The 18288-nt window shown below is 44.7% G+C and overlaps 1 protein-coding gene and 2 long non-coding RNA genes across 3 annotated transcripts in view; 2 read left to right on the plus strand and 1 right to left on the minus strand.

Annotated features, from left to right (window-relative positions):
- Nucleotides 1-8384, plus strand: part of CREG2 (cellular repressor of E1A stimulated genes 2) — a 32642-nt gene extending 24258 nt beyond the window's left edge. The window contains exons 3-5 of the mRNA XM_026488137.4: nucleotides 3166-3279; nucleotides 6028-6179; nucleotides 6266-8384. Coding sequence (XP_026343922.2) covers nucleotides 3166-3279; nucleotides 6028-6175 — 262 coding nt within the window. The 3' untranslated portion in view covers nucleotides 6176-6179; nucleotides 6266-8384. The remainder of the gene's footprint in view (nucleotides 1-3165; nucleotides 3280-6027; nucleotides 6180-6265) is intronic.
- On the minus strand, nucleotides 6395-9817 carry LOC130543121 (uncharacterized). The gene is made up of 3 exons (XR_008958174.1): nucleotides 9562-9817; nucleotides 6588-6739; nucleotides 6395-6480 (listed from the first exon to the last, which is right to left on the minus strand). It is a non-coding gene; the product is annotated as an uncharacterized LOC130543121 (long non-coding RNA).
- A 3426-nt stretch (nucleotides 9818-13243) lies between these two features.
- Nucleotides 13244-16465, plus strand: LOC130543122 (uncharacterized). Its single transcript, XR_008958175.1, has 2 exons — nucleotides 13244-13382; nucleotides 14578-16465. It is a non-coding gene; the product is annotated as an uncharacterized LOC130543122 (long non-coding RNA).
- Nucleotides 16466-18288: the final 1823 nt, after the last annotated feature.

Genomic DNA, 18288 nt, shown 5'->3' on the forward strand with positions numbered 1-18288 from the left:
GCCACAGCTCCCAGAAGCCACCACGGTCCCCTGCACAGCCAGGGAAGGTCACCTCACAGCAGCTGACCTCTTCAAGGGCCGCAGGAGAGTCTTTCCCACGGGTAAGACAGTCTCTCTGTCTCTGCCACGGTCTCTAAGTCTCTCTCACTGGCCGTGACATCTTCTAAGCATCGGATTACCATCCCATCACCTTTGCCGTATTCTCGGCTAGAAGCGAGGGCCGGCTCCCACCCACACTCTAGAAGGTGTTATACAGGGTGGAACACTACGGGGTGGAGATGACAGAGGCTGTCCCAGAATTCCGCCTACCACACTCACCGACAGAATAAAAAGTCCTGATGGGAATGAACAGATTCACCCATCGCTGACTTATGAAGTCTTTGATTAAAGAAGAATTTACATTTTAATAAGTCACATTCATCTCCCTTTGTGGTTTGTGCATTTTGTGTCTTGCTTAAGAAATTCTTTCCAACCCTGAAGTCATAAAGATTTTGTCCTAAAAGTATTAGGGCTTTGCTTTATACGTTTAAATCATTAACTCAATGTAGAATTTACTTGTGTGGGGTGTGATATAGGGATCTATTTTTAAACTCTTTTTCATACAGATAATCATTTTTTTTCAGCACCATTTATTGAATGATTAGAATCTTACCTGCTGATTTCTAATTCAGTCTTTGTTGTATGTCAAGTACCATATAAGCATGGATCTGTTTCTGGGTCTTCCAGTCTGTTCCTGGGTCCATCCTTGCACCAATACCACTGCCTTAATTAATATGGCTCTACCCTGGGCCTTGCTATCTGGTAGAGGAAACCCTCCCACCATATTGCTCTTAATGGTTTTGACTATTCTCAGACTTCTGTTATTCCATGTGAAGTTTAGATTCAGCTTGTTTAGTTCTATTTAAAAAATAGTAGAATTGGGGGCGCCTGACTGGCTCAGTCACTGGGGCATGTGACTCTTGATCTCAGGGTTGTAAGTTCGAGCTCCACGTTGGGTATTGAGATTACTTATAAATAAAATCTTCTAAAAATATCAGAATTTGAGTTGAAATTACATCATCTATAAAGATGAATTCTGGGAGAATTGACATCTCCATTAAATTGGGTTTTCTCATTCATGTATATGGGATAACTTGCCCTTTATGTAGGCCATTTATGTATTTCAATAACGTCATAATTTTTTCCCCCACGGTATCACACAACTGTTGTTAAATTTATCTCTGGGTATTTTATAGGTTTTGTTACCATCTTATATACTTTTTAATATTTAAAAATAGTTTTTTGCTTATAAGTAGCAAGGCAGTTGTTTTATAATCATTATTCTTGAATCCTACAATCTTGCTGAGTTTTATCCTCATACTAATGTTCCGAGTGTAGATTCCCTTGTATACAGTCATATCATTTGCAAATAACTACAACTTTGTTTATTATTTCCCAATCCTTATACATATTTCTATTTCTTGTCTTACTACAAAAACTATAATATCTGGTAATATGGACATGCTTGTCTTGTTCTGTGAGCTATAACATATATATAGGATTTTGATAAATATCCTTTGCCCTAGGTTGCTGGGAGCTTTAAAAAATTCATAAACGGAAACAAATGCAAAATAGGTAATTCGGACTTGATGCAAATTAAAAAAAATTTTTTGCATCAAGTCCAAATTAAAACGGGCGTAGGATTTGAACAGATATTCCTCCAAAGATATACACATGGCCAATAAGCACATGAAAAGATGGTCAATATCATTAGCCATCAGGGAAATACAAGTAAAAACCACCGTGAGGTACCACTTCATACCCCCTCAGCTGGCTAGAATGCAAAAGACAGACTAAAACAAGTGTTGGCAAAGACAGGGACCACCCGGCCTCCCACACGGCTGGAGGGAAGGTAAAATAGTGCAGTTGCTTTGGAAGGCAGTTTGGCTGTTCCTCAAAAACTTAAACGTGAAGTTGCCGTGGGAGCTGGCGATTCCCTTTCTCACAGTTCCACCGCTGAAAAACATGTCAACACAAAAACACGTACACACATGTGCCTGGCACCATGATTTGTAATGGCTCTGAAGTGGGAACAACCCAGATGTCCATCAACTGATGAATGAATAAACACAACTGGTGAATGGTCTATCCGTACAATGCAATCATATGCGGCAATAAAAAAAACGAAGTACTGATCAGGCTACACCGTGGATGAACCTCAAAGTCACTATGCTAAGTGAGAGGAGATAGTCACATTCGGCCCGATTCCATCTGTCTCGGCGAAACGGGCTCGTCTGTAGAGGCAGAGAGAAGATCAGCGGTTGCTCGGGGTGGGGTGCAGGGTCAGGAAGGAGGAATAACTGCGAACTGCTAACGGACACTCGGGTTTTTCAGGGGGTGATGAAAATATTCTAAAATTAGGTTATGGGGATGGTCGCACAATTGTGAATAGCCTAACAACCCTCAACGGTGCACTTTAAAAGGGTGAAGTTTATGTAAATATATATAAATTTATTTTTATCAGTAAAGCTGTAAAAAATTAAATTTCAGATAAACAACAAATATTTTTTCTCACGTAACTATGTGTCATGCAATATTGTATCTGGCAACCCTAATGAGGAGAATTTTTAATTAGGAGAATTACGTTAGATCATATCATACCATATCCTATTATATTCTACTAGAATTCTCTTTATCCAGAGAAAGAGTGATATCCAGAATACAAAACACACCCTCACTGCCAGGTGACTCTTTCAATGAAAGCAAGTCCTAGAAGAATTCTGCCACCATGGAAACACTTCGAGCAAGTAGTCACACATGCAGTCACACTAACGTTCTCGTTATTTCCAACGTCCCTTGTGCTGAGCGAGGAACGTCCGCCTTCTGAGAGTGATGCCTGCAAGCCTTCACCTCTCTCACCGCGGGGTCCAGGCAGACGCACTGCATTACCAGTAGGAGTACCACGCAGAGTGTCTTTAAGCGAGGGGCGCCCCCTGGGGGTGTGCAGGGCAGCCACCCACACCCCCCCCACACACACACACACGGCCCGTGCCAGAGTAGGGTAAAGGAATGGCACGCAGTGTAAAAACCTGAATGGTACAGCCAGCCACGCGACTGCTAGTTTTAATTTTTAATAAAATCCTCCTATCATCCTTTTAACATGGGGAAAATGTTCTTTGAATGCAGAAAAAATATCGTCGACCCGGAAGACCCCCGATGCGCCCGCCTGACCCTCACTGGCCAGATGGTCGCGGTGTCTCCAGAAGAAGTAGAATTTGCCAAGCAAGCCATGTTTTCAAGGTGTGTATTTGCTTTAAAGTCGGTTTGCCCAGAAATACACCGTAATAAAAAGCAGAGGGGAGGACGTGCCCTTGGATGCCCCTGAAAGCAGTGACAGGAATGGTCTGAGCTGCCCTGGGGGGGGGGGGGGCAGCGCTGCCAACCTCACGCTGGCTGTGTGGCGGCTGGGGAGGGGGCAGCAGGGGGCTTGCGGTGGCCCCACTGCTGCCTTTGGAGGGGCTCCCGCATTGAGGGATCGCAGGCACTCTTCCTGCGCACTGGCGACCTTCCACAATGCCCTGCCTTGAAATGGAAACAACTGGGCTTTACAGAGAAGGCAACACAACAACCATTTCAAACGCCCTCTCTGAGCAAAGCGCAGTGCAGCAGAGAGAGAGCGCCTTGCTCGGGGTGGTCCCCTGCCGCCGACGTCTGACCCACTGAGGGTGCTGGTGGCCACAGCTTGTGCCCCCACCCTCCCGCCCGGCCTGCTACTGAATCCGATTCTCAGGAGAGAAGACTCACTCTACGTTTTGCAAGCATGGCCCAGGAAATGAGCGTGCGTGCTGAAGTTTAACAACCACGGCTGCAGGGGTCAAAGTGAGCAAGAGGGCAGCCCTGTGAGGCGGCAGGAGGTCAAGAGCTTGTGGAAGAGTGGAGGGCGTGCGCAGGGAGGGGTGGTCTCCCAGGGCGGGTGGCGGGAGGGGGGGTGTCCAGGCAGAGGGCCACCTGGAGTGGTCAGAGCTGGGCCAAGGTATCCTCCCCGGGGTGCAGGTGATGAACACAAGCAGGTTAACACTTTGTCTAAGTTCGTGGAAGAGGAACACGACAGCAGGTGGTAAGTTGGGAGCGCCACCCACACCCCCACAGAGAAGGGAAGATTTTACCTGCAGGGAGCCGTCAAATCAGTAAACGTGGTAAGGAAAGGGGAAGCCTGGTTTCCCACTGCCATCGAAAAGGGTTTCACACGCACCAACAGAGAACATGGGAATGAGCTCTGGAATTGGATGGCGACTGGATACGGCCCCCTGAAGGCAGGGTTTTCAGAACATAGGTTGAGAAAAGAACATTCCTTGTGTGTGTGCCCGCACGATATGTTTTTGGACTCCGCTGTCCTCTTTATTTCTAAACACTCCTTTTCTGTGTTTCGATAAGCAGTGAGAAGAGGCCAAAACCTCAGCTAGACCACTGGGTTCATTGAGTTCATTTCCTGCTTTCTGCATCACAGCAGGCGCTGTGTTGACAAACTTTTTACCACTACGTGACATGTGCCCCTTTACCTCCCGCGTCCACTGAGCTCATCTTTCCCTTCTTCTAAGCCCCCCACTGTGAGTCTCCTGGGGTTCCCTCCACGGGCCACTCACTGCCGAAATGCAAAGCCGTCGCCCCCCCATTAGGATTTTTCACCTGCCGCCGCCCCTGCAGGTGCCAAAATGCATTCCCATCCCAAGTACAAAACATGTTTGCTTAAAATAACAACAATCCTTCTGATTACCCCCCTTTCTTTATCCCTTTCTTCCCCTACCAATCTTCCTAGTTCTTATAATCAGAAGGGGGAATGAAGCACGAGAGACTATGGACTCTGAGAAACAAACTGAGGGCTTCAGAGGGGAGGGGGGTGGGGGACTGGGATAGACTGGTGATGGGTAGTAAGGAGGGCACGTATTGCATGGTGCACTGGGTGTTATACGCAACTAATGAATCATCAAACTTTACATCAAAAACCAGGGATGTACTGTATGGTGACTAACATAACATAATAAAAAAACATTAGAAAAAAATAACAACAATCCTTTTATTATCTTGGCTGCACAAGTATTTGGAGTGTTGGGGCATCAGATCAGCAACTTCATTTCAAATGGTTTGGGGAAAAAATAGTTTGTTGTACTATACTTTCAACTTCTTTGGGCATTTACAGTTATTTCAAAACAGATGGTCTCTTATAAAGGGTCACCGGCCTATTATTGCCTCTACAGTGTTGCAGATAGCCTTCCCCGTCCGCACTGGGCCTGTGAGTGTCATTTTTGACATGTTTAGATAGGAATCTAATTTTTGTATTTTTATGAAGTTTAAAGGAAGCTTGAGCCAAGCGCCTGCCCTTGAGAATAAGGCCCGTGTTTAGGGTTGCCCGTGAGGGAGAGAGCAAGTCAGTAAGTAGAAGGTGGAGTGTGACGAGCCCTGTCCATTCTGCCTGAGTCTCCCCTTGGTTCAGCAGTTCTAATCCTGCGGCAGGAATAGGAATCTTCCCACCCCCAGATTTGTTTCATGGGCTCACGATTCTTGTGACGTTTCATACGGAGCTGCAGAAAGCCTTTCTTGATGTTTCCGGGTATCAGCAACCACGTTCACTGAGCACTTGCTCTGTGCGGGTGCCTCATGTATGCGGAGTGGTTCGCTCCCCCACGCAGCCCCATGGTCCGAGCAGCACCACTGGCATGCCCCAGGACGGGTAAGGAGACCAGGGTTTGAGAGGGCAAACGGCCCCCGAAGCCTCAGAGCTCATCCGCTGCCGACCTGGGATTCGAACCCAGGAGCCCGGGACAAGGCTGCTTGGCCCCTCCGTGGAGGTGGCAGTTCCCTGCCCTCCCGAGGCCGTCCCAGACCCCATCCCTGGCTCCCTGGCTTCTGCCTCGGGTCTCAGCCCACATGAGACCTGGGGGCTGGAGGCCTGTATGACCTGGCCGATGCCATGGAGTCTGGACCGGGGGCCCCAGAGGGCCCACCTGCCGATGGCAGCAGCTCTCCCCGTCCTGTCCTTTATTTCTGCAGACACCCCGTGATGAGGAAGTGGCCTCGCCAGTATGAATGGTTCTTCATGAAGATGAGGGTAGAGCACATCTGGCTTCAGAAATGGTATGGAGGAGTCGCCGACGTTTCAAAGGAGGACTACTTCAAAGCAGTCCCGAGAAAGGCCTGATGCAGTAAGAAGTCCTCGGGGTTTGCGGGAAACGAACACCTTTCCAGTCGCGCGGCCAGACCGGGCCTGACTGCTGTCTGTCTGTTGCAGGCCTTACGGCCGCCCGGTCATCCTCACGGCAGAACGAGAGAGGGTGACCAGGGAGCCCGGTGCCAGGCTGGAGATTAGAGCGGTCATTCGCAAACCCCCGCTCACGCAGGTACTCACGTATGTACAGCCTCTGTATCGTATTCAACCCGGTCTCGCCGACTAGGGAATCATCGTGGGTTGTCAAAGTGACACGTTGAGACAGTTGCCGTTCCATTCTTTAGGACAAAAAAAAAAAAAAAAGTATGTGCCATGTGATTGCATTGTATTGTGAGAGTATTTTTGTTGCTTGCTGTGTCCAAAGCAGCCTTGATTGGAAGCTCACCGCAAGCACGGGGGAGCTAAACACGCATCACACGGCCACAGTCCTGTGCTGGGGTGAGCGCGCGGGACTGGTTGTCTGTGGAGTATTCATCGTGCGGCTTGCTGGACTGCAGATGCTGGAATGTCCTGGTCACTCAGGAAGCCCGTGTCCCACTGTAACAAGACAAACTGTGTGAGAACAGAGTCCTGTGCACAGCCGCCTTCTGTGTAAGCAGGCCGTGGCGATTCATTCACGAGGTGGGACAGCTTCAGCCCCAGATCCCCAGATCCCCAGATCCCCACTGCTAATGCTGCTGAGAGAGGGTTCCCGTCCCTTAGGCACGAGGAGAGGCATCCAAAATAATGAGGGTCTCATTCTGTGGCTTGTGTGTTGGGGGGGGGGGAAGGAAGCAAGGACAATGTACAAGGAAGCATAGAAGTCTGTAATCGAAGGCACACTCCCTGCCCAGCCTTGGACCAGGCCCTTGGCAGGGTCATCTCACGTAAGCCTGACGGCCAATGGTAGTCATATCATCATTGTCACTTGCAGACGAGAAAACTGGGGCTCAGACAGGCCAAGGCAGCATCCCGGCGTCTGACTCACCGCACACAATGGATGGAATGATACTTAGACAATTTCCCATCTTGAGAATGAGACAGGAGAGTCACTGAAATGCATGGGTGGTCATTGAATCGGCAAAATCAAATAAAGTGAGGATTAACTTACCTGAGGCTGATTTGCCACTGTTAACTACCAAAAAACAAACAAACAGTCTCTGAAATTTGATTGTTACTACAGATTTAAAATTTTCTACAAATTATATGCCGGAGCTCCTGGTTTTGCAAGGAACGACATTGTACCTGAGTACACATCTTAAGGTCTATAAAGGACCTATGTGTAGACATCCAAGACTTCTTCCATTGACGTCTGTAAAGATCTAGCAGTACCCAGTTTTCTGTCTTTTTATAATGGCTATGAACCCTCTATGGTGTGCTAGGTGTGTTGGGTAACATAAAAACACAACACTACAGGAAATATACATTTTTTAAATAAGTCAAATGTTACTAATGGTTATACTTTTATTTAAAAAATTAAGACATGAACAGAGTTTGAGATGTCAAAATATTGTTTAAGTGCCTGTTACTAAAAGCTTAGTAAGATGCACAGAATTGTTTTTTGTCAAAAACCAATTCTCAAAAGAGTTCCTAACAAGAGCAATTTCTAATACATAAGAATAAGGTCACTTTGATGGTACTTTGTATTTCTGAGTTAAAAATTATCATTACCCCCAATTTAGAGGTAGGAGGGGAAAACCGCAAGGGTAAACCACATGCTCCATAAGTCAACCTCATACCTTAATTCTTTGGGCATCACTACCTCCTGGTTCTGTCTTACGAAATAATGTTCGTATGCTAAGTTTGCTTTATAATCAGGTTCCTCTCAGCTCATTAAAGCCCTCTCTGCTGCTTCAAGGGGCTTTGCAGTGTGGGTGCCATTTATAACCACTGATGAATGTTGTCAGTTATTTAACCAAATGATAGGAAATGAGGTCTAAACAGGTTGGATGATAAGAAGAATATTGAAAGGGCATCTGTTTGAGAATGATGGGCCCTGTTCAGGCCAGTACATTTCAGCAAATCTCTGGAAATTTACATTGATGAAAATGTTAAAGGCTGTACTAGAAGTTCTACACGTGGCAATAAACAAGAAAAAGAAATTAAATGCATATGATTGGAAAGAAAGAAAAGTATCTCTGTTTACAGATGACATGATTGTCTACATAGCAAATTCCAAAGAATCTATTAAAGAAAAAGAAAACTCCTAGAACTAATGGGTTCAGCAAGGTTTCAGGATACAAGACCAGCACACAAAATGTAATCGCATTTCTAAATATTAACAATGAACAAAGCGGAAACCAAAATTAAAAGCACAATACCATTTACAATCACTCTAAGGAAAATAAATATTTAGGTATAAATTTATCAAAACATGTACAAGATCTATATGCTGAAAATTAAAAGATACTGATGAAAGAAATCAAAGACCTAAATAAAGGAAGAGATACACTATGTTCATGGATTGGAATGTTCTCCAGATTAATCTATAGATTTTATCTATAGATTTTATCTATAGATTTTATCTATAGATTTAATGCAGTGTGTATCAAAATTCCAGCAAAGTTTGTAGACATATTCAAGTTTTTCTAAAAATTCCAAGGCCAGGGCCTTGGAATAGCTAAAACAGTCTTGTAAAAGAAAAATCAGTAGGAGGAATCACTCTATTCAATATAAAAATTTATTACATAGCTATAGTAATCAAGACAGTATGGTTTTTATTGGTGGAGGCACAGACACATAGATCAACAGAACAGAATATAAAATCTAGAAATAGGTCCATACAAATATACTCATTTGGGTTTTGTATAAAAGTACAAAAGTAATTCAATGGAGGGAGGATAGTCTTTTCAATAAATGTGTTAGAGCAATGGGATATCCACAGGCAAGTAAAAACCTCAACCTAAACCTCATACCTTATATGAAAATGAACTCAGAATGGGTCATAATCCTAAACATAAAATGTAAAACTATAAAACTTTCTTTAAATGGAAAATTGTAGGGAGTAAGCATCAAGAGTATTTTGATTTAACACCAAAAAGAGTATTTTGATTTAACACCTAGCATTTAGGGCTAAGCATCAAGAGTATTTTGATTGAACACCAAAAAGCACAATCCATAAAGGAAAGTTTGATAAATTCATCAAAATTTTAAACTTTTGCTCTGAAAAAAGACCATATTAAGAGAACGAAAAGACAGGCTACAGACTGAGAGAAAATATCTGCAAGCACATGTCTGACAAATGACTAATACCTAGAATACACGGAGAACTCACAAAACTCAACAATTTTAAAAATCCAATTCAAAACTGGAGAACATATGCAAACATTCCACTGAGGAAGCTCTACAAATGGCAAATAAGCCCATGAAAAGCTACTCACCATCATCGATCACTGGGGAACTGCCGATTAGAACCGCAGTGAGATACCACCGTGCACTTACCAAAATCACTAAGATACGGCAGCGACACCCAGTATTAGCAAGGACGCAAAGAAACCGGATCAGTCGTACAGAGCCGGTGGGAACGTAGAATGGAACAGCCACTCTGCAAGACCATGTGGCAGTTTCCTGTAAAACCAAATATGTAGCTGCCGTAACACTCGGCAATTGCACTGTTGGGCATTTATCCCAGAGAGATGGAAGCTTATGTTCACACAAAAACTCGCACATGAATGTTCATAGCAGCTTTATTCATAATATTCAAAACCTGTAAACAACCAGATGTCCTTTAATGGGTGGCTGGTTAAACGTGTGATATATCCATGCCATGGAATACTACTCAGCAATAAGAATAATTTCTCGTAGGAGCAACAACTTGGACGAATCTCCAGAGAATTCTGCTGAGTGAAAAGTCAATCCCACAGGATTACATACCGCACAATTCCATTTATATACCATTTTGAAATGCAAAATTCTAGAAATGGAGAACAGATTAGAGGTTGCTAGGGGAGGGTGGAGGAGAGAAGTGAGTAACACAAGGGATCCTTACCACGGAAACGTTCTGTGTCTTGACCGTATCAGTGTCAAAATCCTGGTTGGGATATGGTATAGTTTCGCAAGATATTACCCTTGGGGGAAACTGGGTAAAAGGCAGACAGGATCTCTTTGTATTATTTCTTACAACTGCATGTGAATCCAATTTCTGCAAATAGCTCAGAATCTACAATTATCTCAGAGTGAAAAGTTTAATACAAACAAAATATAAGGTTCAGCTTATTACCAAGGCATTTATGCTCCTTCCTGTTAGTCCCTAATGAAAACAAAAAACTGAACTCTGCCAAAATCTAACAGAACAGACAACATTAGTTGTCTTTGGTTAGCCATTAATATAGGCATTTGTGAAAGAGAGAGAAGATTTAAGTTTCCTTAAATGTATTCAATTTAATAGTGAATACAAATTAATAAGAATTCAACAAATCTCTATGTAGATTTTATGTGGGACACTTAGAAAAGAAGGATATCTTCAACTTTATGACGTAAGCATGTTGAGTAAGCTATGGGTACGTATAGGAATCCGAGTTTGTGCATACCGATTCTCCCCTGACGGTTATAGCAAAGAACTGTACTCTCAGTAACCTTCCTGGAATATTCCTAAATATTCTGGGAAAGAATTCTTTTGTTTCTGTGAACAACTATATCCTGACCCCCATGTTTTTATTTACAGTGATTGTACATATCCATGATGTTGACATAGAGAATACAATTCTGATGGTGTTTCAATATGCCTTGTACATATTATGGACATATTATGTACATATGGACATATTATGGACATATTATGAAAGAGTTATTTTTTGGTTGAAATGTATTTCTGCAATTTTTCCAGAAAGTCTGTATTTCATTTTCAATGATTTAACCATCAAATACTGTTCTGAAAATAAAACAGCTCCAGAATAATTTATTGATGCACATTTGATGGCTAAAACCACAAGTCAGTTATTAGAAAATTTGAATTAGAATGAAGCTATGGTTTGTCTATGCTATGTAATGCATGTGGAGTGTGAAATCTATTTTCAACACTAGACATGTCTATTTAACCAAAGACTATTTCATTCTTGATATGATTCTTATGCTCAATTAAATAAAATTATGATATTTATATATAGTCCTTTCATGTAATATTGCAAATTGACATTATTATATTCTAAGAAAATAGGTGCTATTATAATAAATCAGCAGTTAAACTTCCGCTAGAAAGAAAAGAATTAACAGGGGGAGCTTTGTTGATATGATTCTTTAAGGCTTTGAGTACAACGCACTTAACTTGCAGACTTGAAAATGCTGATGTAGAGGGGAGGGGGGAGGGGAATGGGGTAGACCGGTGATGGGTAGTAAGGAGGGCACGTATTGCATGGTGCACTGGGTGTTATACGCAACTAATGAATCATCGAACTTTACATCAGAAACCAGGGATGTACTGTATGGTGACTAACATAATGTAATAAAAAATCATTAAAAAAAGAAAAGAAAAGAAAATGCTGATGTAGCCATACTCTGGCGTTCCACTCTTGGAAGTATTTGCCATGTTTAGCATACTTGTTATTCCTAGAGCTCAGGGCTATGAAAAAGCTCCTTTTCACTGCTGAGAAAACATGCCCCACGAGTCCCACATGGAGCATGGCCAAAAAATGACACAAGCCCACAAGAGTGATCAATCCTGCAGCTTCCATAGACCACTGACCGATATTCTGGCTTCTCAGAGATACTCCCGTCCACTGCTTAGTGACCACTTGGCCCATTTAGCCAGGACTGAAGGTTCTCCAGGACACAAGGCTTCCGGTGGTAGAGCCAGGAGGGTCTGGGCAAACGGAAGTGGATTGTTCCCCCACCTGCACTCGACCTCAGGGGCTCGGGTCCTAAGCAGGTCATCTCCAGAAGCGACCCAACTATGACACAGAGCCTTCGGACATCTCCTGTAGCCGCAGCCTCTCTCCCTCAACCTTCTGCCCTGCTGCCAGAGCTCTGAGCTTCTTGCTTCTCATCGCCTGACTTCACCTGCTCCAAGAGGGACCCGCAACAGGGGAGGATTCCGTGGAGAACAAGGCCCTGCCCTCAGGAAGCTTCTGTTTTGTCAACAATCCGTAAACAATCAGGTTTTCAAGCCAGGTCATCTGGTAATGTCTGCAGAGTGGTAACAGTGGAAAGCCACAACCACAGTATTGGTCCCACCTTAGACCCAGGGTCCACATCCTCCCCGGGGCCCTCCATGCCGCCAAGATCCCCCCATTCTCTCAAGCACCTTCAGCCCTGGGAGCCCACACCCTCGCTCCCCTCCCAGAGGACTCTGAAGCCTTTGGATGCGCACTCCCTCAACTCCGTTCAGAAGTGCCGATGGCCTTCCCCTCCTCCTCTTCCAACAGGCTCCCCTGCTGCGAGGTTTCCCACCACAGCTGCGGGATCAGTCATGAGCAAGGACAGGTGATCCGAGGTGGAAGCCAGCACCACGGAGGAGGGTGGGACAAGGGCGAGCTTTGGGTGTTCTTTAAGAGTAGCTGACATGCCACATGATGGGAACTCAGCTGGGGAAAGAAGGAAGTGAAGTCAGGAGAGGTGGATGCAGGGAGAAGCCAGACCAGCTGTCAAAGGGACCCAGCAAAGCAAAGAATAGCTGTGTTAACCTTGAAATAAAACTCAGTTATCTTCCCATCAAAAATGGGTTTATTCAGGAATATCAGAGAATGGCAACCTGGGACAAGCAGGCTGTGGCAAAATCCTAGGCAAGTCCACAAAACAAAGGAGAGGACGGGTCTTTCATAGAGGAAGTGGGGGAGATGGGGGAGGAGTTACATTGGTGTAAACTGGGAGTTCAACGTGCAGTGGCTTTTCACAGGCTGAGTTGTGACAGTCTCCCATTGGCTGGGCTGTGGGAGCGGGGAGGAGAGAACTCTTTCTCTCTCCTGCCTGGAGAGCGAAGGAGCAACTCAATTCTCTCTCCTTGAGCAGGTAAGTCTTGCTTTTGGGTCTGCAATGGACAACCAGCGGCAGGGCGGGAGAGCTCCCCCTGCTGGCCTCCTCACGCCGCGTTAAATGAGGTTTCCTTGTATCAATTTTCACAGCTGCAGCGGGGCCCTTGAGCCAACCAGCTGCAAGGCCAAGTCGCTGTAAACAGGGAGATGTGGAACTGTGCTCTCGAGAGCTCATCCGTCAGCGATCACCAAGGCCAGGCTGTGGCCGCTGCAGTGACCAGAAGATGGTGGTTCAGGTGAGCCACATGCCTTAGTGAGTGGACAGTGAGCAGGAGGGGGAGGTGCCAGCAGGGAGGAGGGAAAGGGGACACCTGAGCCCAGAGGGGGTGCCCGCCATGTTCTTGACAGCCCTTGCGGAGACTAACCTCAGGTGGTGAGCTTTGAAGGAGCGGGGCTGTTTTGTCTTGTTTTAGTGGAGGAGTCGTGCTTTGTAAAGCGCTACTAGCCATGGCCTTTAAAAGAGAGTGGCGTGGCTCGAATCCATTGTTTCTCAGCTTTGTGAATTTGGGAAACGAGTGAATCCCTTGAATCCAGTTTCTTCATGTGCAAAGTAGGAAGAGTATCTCTTCCTACTAAAGCACCCGGCTGGTCATAAGGGTTAAAGAGATGGTGGTGTGATGTCCCATTATTTCCACATGACATATTAGCCATTCGTCCATGTGTCAAACTCCTCAGCAAGACTGTGAGCTGCTTGAGGGGGCTGATTTCACACTGTGCCCCGTCCGTGGCTCAAGGTAAGCACTTGACATATGTTTTGACAGGAATGGATGAATTATCTGTGGGCTTTGGGCCAGAGCCCCTCCCCAAGTCCCATGGGTACCTTTCACTGACACATTGTCTTTACTCCTTCTCCTGCTGTGACTCTCGTCCCTAGCCTTCTTGCCCCGCACTGAGGTCGTGCATTCTCCTGGCCACTTCCAGATAAACTGCCAACCCTGCCAGAGCTTCTGACAAAACCTCCCAGGCTTCCAAACCTGGCGGATTTTTCGCAATAGCCTGGCTGGCAAAGGATCGCTGCGCCACCTGCTGGCACTATCTGGGAACGTCACCTTTTCCAGAACCGGGAATCCGGGGACAAAGCATCCCAAATCCGGAATGCAGGATCCAGGCCAGAGAGAAAGCGCGGCCCCGAGCCACCTTTAATGAAGTATCCATGGTGGACGTGCATGCACACCACGCTCTCCCTTTGAAAACACACGCAGATAAAGGTTTTCACCGCACATGATGACAGGACAGACACAATACTTTATGGCATTTTGATAGTGATGTTTAAATATTTAATTGTTTCAATTATTTTTAATTATTTATATGTTAATTATTTATAAAATAATTATTCAATTACAGCAGTTCCTGTCATTGAACTGCTATAAGCTAGGTTTTTCACATACTTAAAAAAAAAATCTCATTTAGTTTTTACATCTGCTCTGCAAGGAAGAAAATGCTTCCGTTTTCCACGTGGGAAACCTGCAGCTCAGGAAGCCCTTCAGACCTGCACTCCCGGCGCCCAGGACCAGGTAGGCCGCCCAGTGGGTACTAAACCCAGGACTGGCTGACTCCAACCGCTCCTCCCTCCTCTCAACACTGTATGGGCTCCAGGAAGATCCCAGTCATTTCCATGTAGTTTTCCTTCCATTCTCCACCAGGGTGAGCGGCGTCCCTGGCATGGGCTCAGGCTTAGGCAGGCGCCCCTTCCCGCAGATTGAAGGACCACTGACTGATGGTCCAGGCCTGCGGTGAGCCGTTCACAAGCTGCGCCCTCTTTAGCCATTGCAGCAACCCCTGGAGATAGGTCCTGCTCTCATTGCCAAGTGAGAAAACCTGCCCCAGAGTCACGCAGCTAGAAATTCCTGGTAGTCACGTCCTTGCTCTGAACCACTACTCAACAGGCTTATCTGTGGATTTTTCAGTATCAAATTGTGATTGAAATTTTTATGTTGATTCAATAATAGAAGAATGGTAACGCAGATCCACGTCCCCCAGCCAGGCACTAGGAGCGTTTGCCATAATCCTCACCTCCCTCCCAGCCCCCACTTCTTAGGCCTTTGGCTCTTCCAGCCCTTCCAAGGTCTTTGTAGCTAAGTCCCTGCATTAAATCCCTGTTTACTAGAATTATCTAGAGTGTTTGATTTTCTGATTGGACACTGATTAACACCGTCTAACAAGAAAGAAATGTTCTTGGCGTTGATCTCTCAGGTTCTCATGGAATAAAAAAAAAACACATGTGTTCTGTCTTGAGTCACATTTCGCAATCATACAATATTTTAATTACTTTTAAAATCATGCTCCGGATCCCTCTGATGTGAACGCCACTTTTTTATAGATGATTGTGAAAGAATGATGTAGCTGACCTAAAGTATTTGGGGTTGGTTGGATTGTTTTGAAACATTGCAATTATTTCTTATTGTATTCATCTGTGGTGTACTACATTCGGCAAAGTAGCTGGTGATTTTTTTTTTTAATAAAGATTCAAACAATTCTCTCTCCAGACCACTGAGAAAGGAAAAACTGCCCTACCCTGAATCTGGCTGGCAGAGCAAACACAAAGCCAGCTGCAAAGTTAACTGGAAACAGTATTACTCCCAAGGTCATACTAAAGCTGTAAAATGTCATAACAAACCCCCTTTTGAGTGACTTCTGTTTTCTTGGTGAGAAACCTTGTTCTAAAATCAGAGACTGTCAGAAACTTCGCTGTTTAAAATCCAGTCAGTGAGAACGAAAGATCCCATTTCTGCCAGGAAGATCTGTGTCTTTAACATAGAGAAACAACCTCCATTTGAACCCAAACGCAGGCTCTAGATAAGGATTCCCTGGACGGGACGTTTATATAGCTATCTTCATTTGCTAATTTCCAAGAGGCAAAGCCCTGAGTCTGATTTGCAGTTTACACCCAAAACTTGACCCCTTACACACAGCCTGTTTGCTTGAGGCTATCCAAACATGACTTCATTTAAATTTTACCTAAACTCCCTTCCCCCAAATTACATAATAACCTTATCTCTTTGTTTGGTGAAATGCCCCAGAGCTCTGCTGCGATGCAGGCTCTAGTTCCTTGAGCCAATAAACCTGACTTTGTCAGATTTGGGGTTTGTCCAGATGGCCTTTGGCTGAGCAGTCTAGGACAGCATCCACAGATCCAAATGTTCCTGCCGCACAGTGAGGACCCCCCACCCCCACCCTCCTTCCCAGCGGTCAGGAAAGCTGAATTACTATTCCGACTTGTTTGACGGGCATAAAACAGATCAAAAGAGTAGAATGGATTGGAAGTGGTCATTCCTCTAAATTCAGAGACAGGCAAACAGGATCATCTTTATTCCCCAACAGAGAATGCAGCCAAATTATTCTTATAATCCAGATTCAGGGGCTCGCTCCCTAGAAGACGGTGATGAGTAAATGCTTGGTATCACTGACGAAGCTGTATTCAAGGCAGTAAGCCGCGAGACATCTCATCTCCAACAATTTATTAAGCACTGATTTAATTAGAACCACTCAGTAACTTTTGAGATGTGCTGCCATGATAACCAATAACTTCCATATCATCTGTTTAGTTGACTTAGATTGTATCACAATGTTTTGGTTAACTATTGCTGGGTAACAATTTCCCCCAAACTCAGCTGTTGAACACAGCAAACATGTATCATGTCACACAGTTTCTGAGGCCAGGAATTGTCATTACACACATTGCGAGAATTCTTAGGGAATTTAAATCCAGATAAAAATAAAGTTGCTACTATTCCGGATTGAATGGAGATACTATATACTTATGTTAATATAAATGCAACCTTATGAAAGCCTTGATTGTGTGTATGTATCCGTGTACACAGTCAGCATACTCACGTTCCTCAGGTCCGGAATACAAATACAGTTTGTGTTAGGATCCATAAGCCACGGAAATTGTACAGTTCAAAGGTTGAGCAAGTCAGGGGAACCTGGCTGGCTCAGTCAGTGGAGCATGCCACTCATGATCTTGGGGTTGTGAGTTCGAGCCCCATGCTGGGTGTGGAGATTATGTGAAAATAAAATCTGAAAAAAAAATAGAGCATGTTTATAATATCAAAATATTTTAGGAAAACTTAAAACAACAATTATTTAATGATTCTGCTCATTTGATTATGCCCAAAGAAGAACTAAGTGGGAGATTATATATATAAAATAGTGTATGGGGCGCCTGGGTGGCTCAGTTGGTTAAGATACTGCCTTACAGCTCAAGTCATGATCCTGGAGTCACAGGATCGAGTCCGCCATGGGGCTCCCTGCTCAGCGTGGAATCTGCTGCTTCTTCTGACCCTCCCCCCTTTCATGCTCTCTCTCTCTCTCTAATACATAAATAAAATCTTTTTAAAAAATAGTGTAATTAGGATCCTGAAGTAACCTTTTGCTTTATACAATAACCCCTGTTGCAATGGCCATTTAATATAAATCAGTATTGTCCTGGGGCGCCTGGGTGGCACAGCGGTTAAGCGTCTGCTTTCGGCTCAGGGCGTGATCCCGGGGTTATGGGATCGAGCCCCACATCAGGCTCCTCTGCTATGAGCCTGCCTCTTCCTCTCCCACTCCCCCTGCTTGTGTTCCCTCTCTCGCTGCCTGTCTCTATCTCTGTCAAATAAATAAATAAAATCTAAAAAAAAAAAAATCAGTATTGTCCTCCTATTTTTATTAAAAATAGAAAAGGTATGGAGTGCCTGGCCGGTTCAGTTGGTGGAGTGTGTAGGTTTCGATCTCAAGGTCGTGAGTTGGAGCTCCATGCTGGGCATTTTAAAGTCTTCTCTAAAATGAAGGATACTTATTCGACGTGGCATTTTTTTATATTTAGCATAGTATTTAATATGCATTCTGGAAATCTGACCATATTGTTTAAATACCTCATCAGAACTTCACGAAAAGTAAGGCGGTGTGGGGTACCGGATGAGTCCAGGGGCAAGGGACTCAGACGGACCTGAGGCTGAGTACTGTCTATGCCACTTACTACTGTGTGACCGTGGACCAAGTACTTGACCTCTCTGATCTTTCGTTTTCTCCATAGTAAACTGGGAGTAATAATACATACGTGCCATAGAGTTGTTCTGAAGATTGAATGAGATGTGTAAGTAAAGCCTCTCGGTGCCGTGGCTGCGTGTCAGTCATTCTTTAAGTGGTAGCTCTAAT

Source organism: Ursus arctos, unplaced genomic scaffold (genome assembly GCF_023065955.2).
Source record: "Ursus arctos isolate Adak ecotype North America unplaced genomic scaffold, UrsArc2.0 scaffold_8, whole genome shotgun sequence".
NCBI lineage: Eukaryota > Metazoa > Chordata > Mammalia > Carnivora > Ursidae > Ursus > Ursus arctos.